Source organism: Sarcophilus harrisii, chromosome 2, assembly GCF_902635505.1.
Source record: "Sarcophilus harrisii chromosome 2, mSarHar1.11, whole genome shotgun sequence".
NCBI lineage: Eukaryota > Metazoa > Chordata > Mammalia > Dasyuromorphia > Dasyuridae > Sarcophilus > Sarcophilus harrisii.
The window spans coordinates 443,986,993-443,999,399 of record NC_045427.1 but is presented as its reverse complement, the minus strand read 5'-3'; the positions used below and the strand labels follow the sequence as shown (position 1 = coordinate 443,999,399).

At 36.6% G+C, this 12,407-nt stretch overlaps 1 protein-coding gene across 1 annotated transcript in view; it reads left to right on the top strand.

Annotated features, from left to right (window-relative positions):
• Positions 1–12,407, top strand: part of C5 (complement C5) — a 114,974-nt gene that overhangs the window by 79,793 nt on the left and 22,774 nt on the right. Inside the window, exons 31-34 of the mRNA XM_003757080.4 lie at positions 3,168–3,230; positions 4,878–4,959; positions 7,932–7,989; positions 12,225–12,327. Coding sequence (XP_003757128.3) covers positions 3,168–3,230; positions 4,878–4,959; positions 7,932–7,989; positions 12,225–12,327 — 306 coding nt within the window. The remainder of the gene's footprint in view (positions 1–3,167; positions 3,231–4,877; positions 4,960–7,931; positions 7,990–12,224; positions 12,328–12,407) is intronic.

The following is a 12,407-nucleotide window of genomic DNA, read 5'->3' as shown; positions in this document are numbered from 1 at the left end:
TTCCTAAAATAGAATATCCAGAACAAAACACAATACTCCCTATATGCTCTAAGAAGGGCATAACCTTATATAACCATATTACCAGGACTATCTATCATCTTCCTGATTCTGAGCATTTTATTTCTCAATGGGGCCTGTGATCATATTAACTTTTTTTTAAAATTTCCATAATCAAATGTTGACTCATTTTTAGCTTATCATCCATAAAACTCTCCTCCTTCCCTCTCCCAATAGATCTTTTTCATAAGAACTTTCATTTATCTTCCCCTGACTCTTTACTTGGGAAATTGAGTTTTTTGAAACCTTTAGTTGAGAAAGAGTTGGAGGATCAGCATGACATCTATATTCTTTATTCAGGTCACTAATAAAAATATGAAACACTCCTGCAGGTAAAATAGATGGATATAGTTAACTAATGGTTCTAGATCTAAAATTATTTTAAAATTCAAATCTGAATACTAGGGAAATAAGGGAAACTTTTTACTGTTTGGTTCTTACTATGAGAAACAGTGTCATGGAGTGGAAAGAACATTAATCTAGAAATCAGAAGACATAAGAACTAATCTTATATCTGCTTCCACCCTGCTGTGTGGCCTTCCCTCTAAAGCCAATGGCAGTTTTAATCTTCTGTAAATCATTCATGTGTGGTTATTTTCATCATGTTAGCTAGTTGCTGAACTGCATGCCAGATCTGAATGCTGTTTGTGATCATTATTTATTTATTTTTAATTGTGAAAGGAAAGCAAAGTTGAGCAGAGATAGAAGAGAGGTTCTAAAGGCATAGAGGGATAAGAAGTTAAATTTATCATAGATTTATAGCTGGAGGGGTCTCAGAGGATGTCTAGTCCAAACTATTCATTTTATAGGTGAGGAAAAATGTGACTTTCCCAGAGTCACACACTTACGGAGTATCAAATCAAGAACATGAACTCAGTTTTCTTTTATTCAAAGTGAAGCTTTTTAGCCATTACACTGTACAGTATTTACCCATTTTAGAGTTTTATCCTGTGTCCCTATAATGGCACCTACCTTAGGGGCACTGAAAAATGTCACATTGCTATGAATTGTGAAGCCTCTACTAGAAACCCCCCTAAAATTGATGTTTAAAAATGAAAAATTGTTACTATGCACAACAATTTAGGTTATTCTCTTAAACAGAATGAGTTGACTATGTAGGGATGCCAACATAGCTATAAGGAAGCATTTGACTACTAGCATATTTTCTTTTTTTTCTGGCGTACTCAGCAAACCAACCCAAATAAATGTCAGTATTTCAAAGCAAGCATAATCATCCTGGGTGTTCCCTCCATTGGTGCAGAAATCCCCTTCCATGCTCTATCATTCTAGGTGAGTCTATCCTTATTTTTGTATAACTACTTCACAGAAAAGTCACAAATCAGACTTAAGGACTTCATCTGGCTCTTTATAATAGTCCATCAATATCATTACTAATGATCTCTCATCCATCACCTTTATTGTGTGTCTGGCCAACCTCCTGTTCCAATTATATATGACCTGGGCATACAAGGGCATAGCTATATAACCAGGACTATCTATCACCTTCCTGATATCTGGGCACTTTATTTCTCTTTTTTTTTTTTAATTTAATAGCCTTTTATTTACAGGATATATACATGGGTAACTTTACAGCATTAACAATTGCCAAACCTCTTGTTCCAATTTTTCACCTCTTACTCCCACCCTCTCCCTAAATGGCAGGATGACCAGTAGATGTTAAATATATTAAAATATAACTTAGATACACAATAAGTATACATGACCAAAACATTATTTTGCTGTACAAAAGAATCAGACTCTGAATTATTGTACAATTAGCTTGTGAAGGAAATCAAAATGCAGGTGTGCATAAATATAGGGATTGGGAATTCAATGTAATGGTTTTAGTCATCTCCCAGAGTTCTTTTTCTGGGTATAGCTAGTTCAGTTCATTACTGCTCCATTAGAAATGATTTGGTTGATCTCGTTGCTGAGGATGGCCTGATCCATCAGAACTGGTCATCATCTAGTATTGTTGTTGAAGTATATAATGATCTCCTGGTCCTGCTCATTTCACTCAGCATCAGTTCGTGTAAGTCTCTCCAGGCCTTTCTGAAATCATCCTGTTGGTCATTTCTTACAGAACAGTAATATTCCATAATTTTCATATACCATAATTTATTCAGCCATTCTCCAACTGATGGACATCCATTCAGTTTCCAGTTTCTAGCCACTACAAAAAGGGCTGCCACAAACATTCGGGCACTTTATTTCTCAATGGGGCCTGTGATCATATTAACTTTTTAAAAATTTCCATAATAAAACGTTGACTCATTTTTAGCTTATCGTCCATAAAACTCTCCTCCTTCCCTCTCCCAATAGATCTTTTTCATAAGAATTTTCATTTATCTTCCCCTGACTCTTTACTTGGGGAACTGAGTTTTTTGAAACCTTTAGTTGAGAAAGAGTTGGAGGATCAGCATGACATCTATATTCTTTATTCAGGTCACTAATAAAAATATGAAACACTCCTGCAGGTAAAATAGATGGACACTTTGTAACGACTAAGTCATTGCTAGTAATTTGCTGTGGCAAATTGCTTTTCCCACCACATCTTTACATTGTACTTGGGCCACTGCCATTGGATTTTTTCTAAGGTGATGATATCCCATAATCTGTAGCCATATTCAATCAAGTACAATCCTGGAAGCAAACAGACCTTTCTCTTTAAGAACCAGTGTAGCTACCTGCAGAGCAGCTAGGTGGTGCAATGGATAGAGCACTGGGCCTGGAGGAATCATCTTCCTGAGTTCAAATCCAGCTTCAAACATCAACTAGCTTCATTCTGCTATGTGTGACTCTGGATAAGTTACTTTATCCTGTTTGCCTTTGTAAAGTGAGCTGGAGAAGAAAATGGCAAATCACTCCAGTTATCTTTGCCAAGAAAATCCCAAATGGGGTCATGGAGAATCAGACATGACTGAAGTGACCAAACAACAACAATATTGTAGCTAAGTGCAAAGAGATTTATCATCGAAGGGGACCCTTTAGATGATGTTTGGGGTGGGGGTACTACTGGAATCAATAAGGCAAATTTTTAATATGTACCCTAAATGCTACATTTATTTTCCATGTTAAATAATAAGAGCTATGCTTCTTTATCTTTTCAGATACCTTTGAATGATGACCTAGTAGTTAGCACGGGATTCAGTAGTGGCTTAGCCACTGTACATGTAAGTGCTTATCTTAAAAATATCAGTGAGTTAAATATTTTCTTCTGTCATTTCACACCCACTCATTCCACATGAGTGGAATAATACACCTAAGGAATTCTGTCTCTACTGCCATGCTGTTAATTTTGTCTAGAGCTATGGTAGCTTCCAACACAATTTTCTGTTGAAGAAAATTAATCCCAACACATGGAGAATAGTATGTAGGCAAAGGTTCTCTTGAATATTTGTGTAAATACTCACATCAGGTTTTGTATATTTTTAATGCTTTAAGGAGCCCTGATTTCATCTAAGCTTTTATGAATTACTGTGAAATAGTATTTCAATTTGGAATTAGAACACGTAGGTTCATATACTGGTTCCCTGTATTGTCTCAGGAAAGTTTTTTGACTTCTCTGGGTCTTATTTTACCCATCCATAAAATAAAAGGTTTGGATTAGATGACCCCAAGGTTCCTTCCAGTTTTAAAGTTATCATCTTATAATCTTATATTCAATGTGGAAACGTCCTTCCCAAAGAGAGATTGCTACTAAGGTTGGGACTGGCCTTGAATGTAATCTTTTAGCAACACCTGCTGTGGGCCTTGGAGGCTGAAGATAGCAGCAACAGTAGTTAAGGAAGTTCTTAATGTTGAGAGAGGGGAAGGGGAATGGACAATTGGTTAGAAAGAGATTACAGGGGATTCGTGTTGGCATGGGGCACAGGCCAGGGTGCTGTTTGACAATTCCATTACCCAAGTCCAGGTCATAGTTTCATAGTGGAGAGGAACATTTGTCCTTTCAGTTACAAGGGAACAAGGTCCTTACCTGGGTAAGGAGCAGATCACAGCCCAGAAGAGCAGTGAGCTTACCTTTTCCCAGATCACACCACTTCAAGAGCATCAAAACCAAAAAACAAACAAAGACCCAGAACTAGTTATGAAAATATAAGAGCAGAAAAACTTAAAGCTTGGGACATTGACTACCTCCACGACTAACATGAAGTTTAAAGTAATAAACAAGTTGGAAAAAAATGAGCAAACAATAAAAAAAGATCTGACTGTAAAAATCCACTATGATGACAGGGAACCTCAAGACACAAACTCAGAAGAAAGCAATGACATGAAAAAATATATAACCAAATTCTCAGAGAATGGGGATTTGGTTATACTATTCCTCAGATTTCTTTCAGGAGGTCATCAGTAGATTTTTTTCCATTTCTATTTTACTCTCTGTATCTAAGATATTGAGGCAGTGTTCCTTCATAATTTCTTGAAATATGATTTTTTTTTTAAATCATGACTTTTGGGTAGTTCAAAAAGTCCCTCTGAGTAGTTGTCCAATCTTCTTACTGTCTCTGGGCTGTGAGTTTCTAAAAAGTGCTTCAGTGGCTATTGAGGTTGCCCTAATGCTGTTCCTATCTCACTCTGGGCCTGTGCCCACCCCAATATTACAGACTTCTGCATTTATCCCAAGTTATCTTAAGCTAAGAAAATGTCTCCCTCTGACCTGTTGTTGGTTCTTTCATTCCAAAATTTGATTTGAGGCATTATTTAAAAGTTATTTGGAGGGAAATGTTAGGAGAATTCAACTAGGTCCTGATAGTCTCCTTACATCTTGGCTCTGTCTTTTCTTTTTTAAATCCAATCTCTCTATTTTTTTCTCTCTATAGATAAGGACTGTTGTTCATAATATTGGTACTTCTAAGGAGATCTGTAACTTTGAGTTGAGAATTGAATCCCAGGAGATGGAAGGTAAGTCAGTCACAAGGAAGGCTTCCTGGAAGCCTTCCTGGAAGAGGTGGCATTTAACCTGGGTTTTGATGGATGGGTAGAATTTAGTAGGTAAAGCAAGATAAATTCAGGGTTAGGGAACAGCCTGAATAGACACACAGACATGAGTATGAGATGATGTCAGAAAGCAATGAGCTATTCAACCTAGTGGCCATGGTTCCTTCTATTTATTCTTTTCATGTCTTGAAAGGAATCCAAAATAGTCTGTCAGTAAACATTTATTTAGCACTTACTATGTGCTAAATACTTGGTTAAGTGCTGAAGATATAAATAGGAAAAACAAAAAACAACCCCTGCTTCCAAGAGCTTATAATCTAATGAGGGAAGACAATAAAGCTGAAAAGTGGGGATGGGGAGGTGAGGGAGGAAGAGGAGGATAATACTAACTATTGTCTCTCATCTTCACTACCTGATCAGTCCACTTCCTTTTCCAGAGATTATGTGATGTAGGAATTCTGTGAACTGATCTGACACAAAAATAAATGTCACTTTCTCTTATGGGATTTGCACTCCTATAGAAAGTACTTGATGGATATTGAAACCTTAACAATAGGCTTTATACAGCTGCAAAGTTCTATAAAGGTCAAATGTAGAGAAATATTGATCTTAGTTTCGACTTCTCCATTTGACTCTCCCTAATGGTCATCTCTTATCTGTCTATCATCTCTTATCTGTCTATTGTCATAGCATCCTAATCAGTCTTTCTGCTTCTTCCTTCTCCAATCCATCCTCCACAGAGCTGCTGCCAAAATTATCTTTATGAGGCATAGGCCTGACCATGTCACTCCCCTGCTCAGAAATCTCTGGGGGCAACATTTTGCCTCTAGGATAAAATACCACTTCCTCAGCTAGTCATCTAAGTACTTCCCATTTGCCTCCTGCCTCCATTTCTGGCTCATTTCACATTACCAACTCTTCATACTTTCTGCATTCTAACCAAAGTGGCCTCCTTGCCACTGGCACTCTCTCTTCCACCTCTGGGCCTTTGCACAGACTCTCTGCCATCCCTGGAGCATACTCCTCACCTTGATCTCTTCCACCTTCTACTTCCTGCAGGAAGCCCCCTAGTTTTCATGTACTTTTCTTCTTCAAATTATTTCATATTTTCATACCTGCTTATGCATTGTATCTTCAGTATAATGTAAACTCTTTCAGGACTGGATCGTTCTTTTTTAGTTCTTTTTCTTGCCCAAGGTCACATAGGTGGTGAATGTCAGGGGTGAGAAATGAACCCAGATGTTCTGACTCCAGAGCTGATTTCATAATTAATCAGTCATTTAGTGAACTGTAAGCACATATTAAGCACTTATTATGTAACATGTTCTGTGCTAAGGAAGGCAACCCTGCCCTCAAGGCATTCCTTCTGTAATTATTGAAAAAATATGAAGATAACTGAGTATGTACAATATATCTGGGAAGTATTTTTAGTGTCGAGGTTAAGAAAAGCCTCCTGTTGAAGTTGAGATTTGAACTGAGCCTTGAAGGAAGTCAGAGAAAGGAAAAGAAAGAAGTGAGGAGGAAAAGCCTTCCAGACAAGGAAGACAGCCAGGGCAGAAATGTGGAGGTGGGAGATGCAATGTTCACTGAGGGGTTAAGACATGGAAGGAAGGAAGGAAGGTATAATCAATGTAGGAGCAGTATCCTGGGAAAGGATGGAGGGAAGGAGGAATTGGAGGTCACAGTGAGGATGAAAAACAAGGTTAGGTATTGAAAGGCAGAGAGAAAAATAGAATGTAAAAAGATTATGATTTGAAAATAGAATTTTAGAGTTCATGAATATGGAAGAGAAATGTGTGGGTGCTAGCAAGATCAAAGATATGACCATCTATGTATGGTTAAGATAGATAAAAATATCTATAATTTACATACATGTACATATATATAAATATAGTGATGTGTATGTAGATATATAGACATGTGTATGTATGTGTGTGTCTTCATATATTCCCTAGTATTAGGGCAGGAGTTGTGAAAAGAAAGACTGAACCAGTACGGACAGGAGAATGTCCTGAAGCTCGATGGATAATGGCCACTAGGATCTGAATAGGATAATAAATATTAGTTGAATGAATCTCAAAGGAGAGGTTTCAAAGTGATAGTGGTAGATAGAGTCTGGAAGTAGCACTGGAAAACAAAAAGTATTCCAATTCCCCCCTAAGACCAGTGAGTCAGGAGGTATCTTCAGGAGGGAAACAGTATCATTAGAAGGAATTTAGGTCTCAGTGAATACTAGAAGATGGACAAAGTAAAAAAAGAAGAGTTCTAAAGTGAAAAAAAAGTTAGTTATGAACAAAGTAAGCATTCCAGAGGGCACAATGGAAAGCACAGGCAGGGCTGTAGTGGGACATTGGGAAAGGAAGGGTGAGGTTGATTGGAGTAAGTTGGAAATGGGGACTGGACTTTGAATACTAAAGATGAGAACTGAGAATCACTAACATGGGGAGATTACTGGGGGATGAGAATATTGAGGAATGAGTTCAAAAAGAGTCTAAGTGGTTAGAAAGAAATCCAGTGAGGAATATAGCTGAATAGATGGCAGAAGGATCTCCCTTGAAAGCCTGCCTTAAGTTTTTGTGGCTAAGACAGAAGTCAAGAGATGAGTGGTAGGTAGAATCTAATCCCAGGTTTGGTCATAAGGCTGAGGAAAACCCTGGAAAATTCAATCTTATATTCAGATATAAAAGGGGGGGGGGAAATAGGTAAAGTTCTTATTCTTTTGGACCATAAATTTCTATTAAACTTTACTATCATTTTCCTAACAATATAGGTTTCGTATCATATAATATTTATTAAGAGGCCTGAATATAAAATATAACTCAATTTAGCAAAAATTTATTAAGCACTGGCTACTAGGCAAATGACCATGTTTACTTTTTGTTTCCTAAATAACTTAAGAAAATTATGTTAAATAAGTATTTTTTTTTGTGTGTTAGTTGACAGCTATGGAAGATTTAGTGATTCGGGAAACAAACTCATAATAGCTTGTGCCAGGTAAGGTCAATTCCTTTCCTATAAATAGAAGTTGCAGGGTTGATTTTCTCCTTTAGCCAACCAACTATATTCTCTTATCTATCAAAGTACTTGTAATCATGAAATATTTAAACTAAAAGAAAAGGAAACAAATGTTTATTAAGCATTTACTATGTACCAGTTATTATGCTAAGTAAGTGCTTTACAGATATTATTTCATTTTATCCTCACAACAGTCCTGGTTCATCAGCACTATAAATATCATCTCTATTTTATAGAAGGAAACTGAGGCAAATAGGGTTAAGTGATTTGCCCAGAGTTTCACAGCTAGTAAATATCTGAGGTCAAATTTGAGCTCAGGTTTTCTTGATCCCAGTCCTAGTGCTCTAGTTACCTAGCCATTGGAGAAAGGAACTATGAACTTAGAATATTACAAAGTAGAATGTGAAATATTAAACCTAAGAAACATCTCAGAAGAGAAATTGTAAGAACATAGATTATCATAATGGAAGTCTCCTTAGATGTCATGTTAATCCAGGGTTTCTTAAATTTTTTCCACTTGAGACCCCTTTTTGCCCAAGAAATTTTTACTCAATCTTGTCTCAAATCTGAACCAAGGTGTTTCCGACAGCATTCAGGTATACACAGTGCAAAATGTACATGTTGAATGTTCAGAATCAAGGCTACAGTGAAGTCATGTGATGCAACATGAGCAAATGTTACTTAAAAGTGGAAAATAAATAGGAAAAAGTCAGACAAGATCCCAGGACTCCAGACTTTTAGTCCAAGGCATGTCCATTGTAACTGCCTCTTTCTGAGGAGAATATAGAAGTTAAATATTCTGTAAGAAGTCGGGGGCAACACCACTTTAAAGTGGTTATATAATCAATATATCTAAATTGTCTTCACAGATGATAGGTAGAATGTTAGATACATGAGAGCAGAGAAAGGTTTTTGTGTCTCAACCTTTGAGTCTCTTAGAATGAGGGATTCCTGGTGTAGAATTCAAACCTGACATCAAATCTGTATTGAGTGCTTACTTCCTAGGGATAAAAGGAAACAAAATGAGACAGTTCCCGCACAAAGAAATATAAAAGAAATGAATAGTGATAGGAAAAAGGGTCAAGAGGGTCAAAAGTAAAATGGAATATAATGTTGAACTTGAGGATCAAGATTAGGAAAGGAGGCAAATGCAGCCATAGGAGAGACTTATAGCCTAAGAGAGTATGCAAAGCTAAGGAACTGGAGGATCAAGTAGATGAGGTTAAAGAAGAAGGATATAGTGAGAAGTACCACAAGAGATTATAATCAGAGAAAGGAATTTCAGAATTCTGAATCCATGGACCCTTCTATTGATCTTGGATCCCACCCATCCTCTAATCCCTACACCTATAAAGATCAGCTACATTCTAATTTACAGTCTTAAATAATTGCCTGAGGATTCTGGGAGTTTAAGCGATTTATTCTTGGTGATGCAATAAATGGGGCAGTGGATGGAGCACCAAACTTGGAGTCAGGAAGTCCTGAGTTCAAATACAGCCTCAACTACTTCCTAACTGTATGATCCTGGATAAGTCACTTAACCCTGTTTACCTCAGTTTCCTAATATAGAAACTAGAGTAAGAAATGGCAAACCACTCCAAGATCTGCCAAGAAAATCACAAATGGGGTCATGAAGAATCAGAGACAACTGAATAAACACAAAACTAAAAACAAACCTACTCCAAGTATGCATCATAGAAAAGAACTGAACCCAGACTTTCTTGAGTCCAGGGCTAGCCCCCTGATCCCTTATAGCACTGTGTCGTTCATAATAGGTGCTTAATAAATGTTTGAATGATAGCTTCCTTTCATTGCCTTGAGATTCTCTGAAGATATGGGGAAAATTATACGTTTTTATGTTTAACTCAACAAATATGTTAGAATGAAATATTTATAAATAGGAGCCAAATTAAACCATAAGAGCTTAAGTAAATCCTCTCTTGGTCTTTGTCTATCTGAGCCTCCATTTCTTCATCTGTTAAATGAGGGAAAAATCCTCGCACTGCCTACTTCACAGAATTTTTGTGTGAAAGTAGTTTGCCAGCTGTGCTGCCTTCTAGAAATGTGAGTTACAAGGACCTTGATTACCAAAGAAATTTAATTGTCTATTGTGAAAATCAGGACAGGGAACCAATAAAAATGTGATTCTTCATTATAGTAAAGTGTTATCTTTTGATTTTTATGACTTTGGGACAATGTGTTCAATGAAGGCTGAGTGAATGTGGTTTTGGCTCTGACACAAAAGTTAGGTTGAGTGAATTCCAAGGGTAACTGAGCAGTTCATGTCAGAAACTCCCTTCAAGTTTTCTGATGATCTTTCTCCAGATTAAAAACACTGTCACACAATCAATATGTCCAGAAGGACCTCTTCAGTCACTTTCTCTCTTTATAACTCCTTTGGCAAGTTCACAAGGAAAGAAAAGGCAGTTCTCTACCCCCTCGCCACTCTTCCTTCTCCCAGAACAAAATTGCCCTGAGGGAGGAGTCACGCCATCTTTGGCACCAGCCCTGAAAGCTTTGAAAAGAAGGCTCCTTTTCCACAGTTTAAACATTCTCCATGGAAACCAGTCATAAGGGCTCCAGCAACCTTTTCATAGAAACTCTGCCCACAACTCCGGGGCCCCTTTTGGGTATGGCTCACAGAAGAGTTTGCATTTGCAAACTGGAACTAACTAGCTTTTCCACAAACACATCACTCCAGCTAGGAGAGACTGAGGTACCCTACAGGTGTGCCTTTAAATTGCTAATTGGGTAAAGCATAGGACTGACTCTCATTAGCTAGAGAATTTACAGACTAAAATCAAATCCTTATCTTAGAGAGCCTGCCCCAACTGTCAGAGAAGGCTGCATGTCAACAACCTTGTCTTTTGACTCTGACACTTAGGCATACAATTCTTGGTTTAGAAACCAGGAAAACTGGGTTTAACTCTCAGTTCTGCACCCAAGTAATTGTGTGGTACTTGAGAAAACTCATTTTGCCTCTCTGAAAACCTTTACCTCAGTTTTCTTATCTTTGAAATGAGTGTATAATAAAATGAACTCTAAAGTCCCTCCCCACTTTAACAAGTTTATATTTTACCTTCTAACCCTTGGAATTACTTCCAAATCTCACATTCTATGAAATATACTGCTCTCAGCCTTAAAGCCAGAGGCAGAGACTCCCAATCTGTGAACCATGAATCCCTGGAAGCCTGCAGAGTTACTATCAGGGATTCATTTCAGGAAATGACTAAAACAAATAAGCAAATAAATCTAACTTCTATAGACAGTCTAAAGAATAGCTTATATTTTCTGTAGACGGAATGTCTCATATAGAAAACTTTTAAATGTATATTGATTAATAAACTATAAATTAATTCAAAAGTGTTACTGGATTAATAGTACTTTTATGTTATTATGTATTTTCTCAATCATAGATTTTCTTCTTATCTTACACTTGAGGAAAATGAAGTCTAAAGACTTGTCTAAAGTCAAAGAGGTAGCATAATATAGCAGATAGAAAAACATTTTTTGTTTTGTTTTGAATGCAGATCCCCTGACTCCAAATTCAGTTCTTTCCATTGTACCACATTGCCTCCTAATTCAATAGATGACAATAGTTCAAATACCAATCTGAAGAGATCTACAAGATTTATTTTGACATTAAAAAAGAGACCTCATATCCTAAAAGACAAGAAACACTGTTCCTGTCATCACTTCCACCTTTAACATTCCAATTAAAATCCCTTCCTACTTTATTACTTTTCTATAGTCTGATAACAATGAATCAAAATTCATTCTTTATCATAATAAAATAGTTTCATTAACTACTAGGCCTTAAAAACATTATTTTAATTTTCAAATTTAATTTAGACATTTCCTTTATAATGCTGGTTTACATTTATGCAGTGCTTTTAAATTAACAAAGCATTTCATATTATCATATTAAGTTCACACAACAATCCTATGAAGTAAACTATATATGAATTATAATTCCCATTTTACATATGAAGGAACTGAGGCACATAGAAGTGAAATTAATGTCTCAGACTCACAGGGCTATAAGCCAGACTCAGATTTTTTGACTATAAATCCCATCTAATTTTGCCATATCCGGCTATAGCTTATGAAGAATGAGATTGAGTTTTAAAGTTCATAATCAAAAGGAGAGGTAGGTCTTTAGTTTTCCTGAGGTATCTTATGTACTAAAATATTTAATTTCTTATCCAATTTAGCTACAAGCTCAATGAAAAAGAATCATCATCTGGATCTTCCCATGCTGTAATGGACATAGCTTTGCCTACTGGAATTGATGCAAATGCAGAAGACTTAGCTGCTGTAAATATTGACAGTTTTCAATTACATATTTTTATGGGCTATAACCTTTATAATATATTGAATTTAATCACATTTTAAAT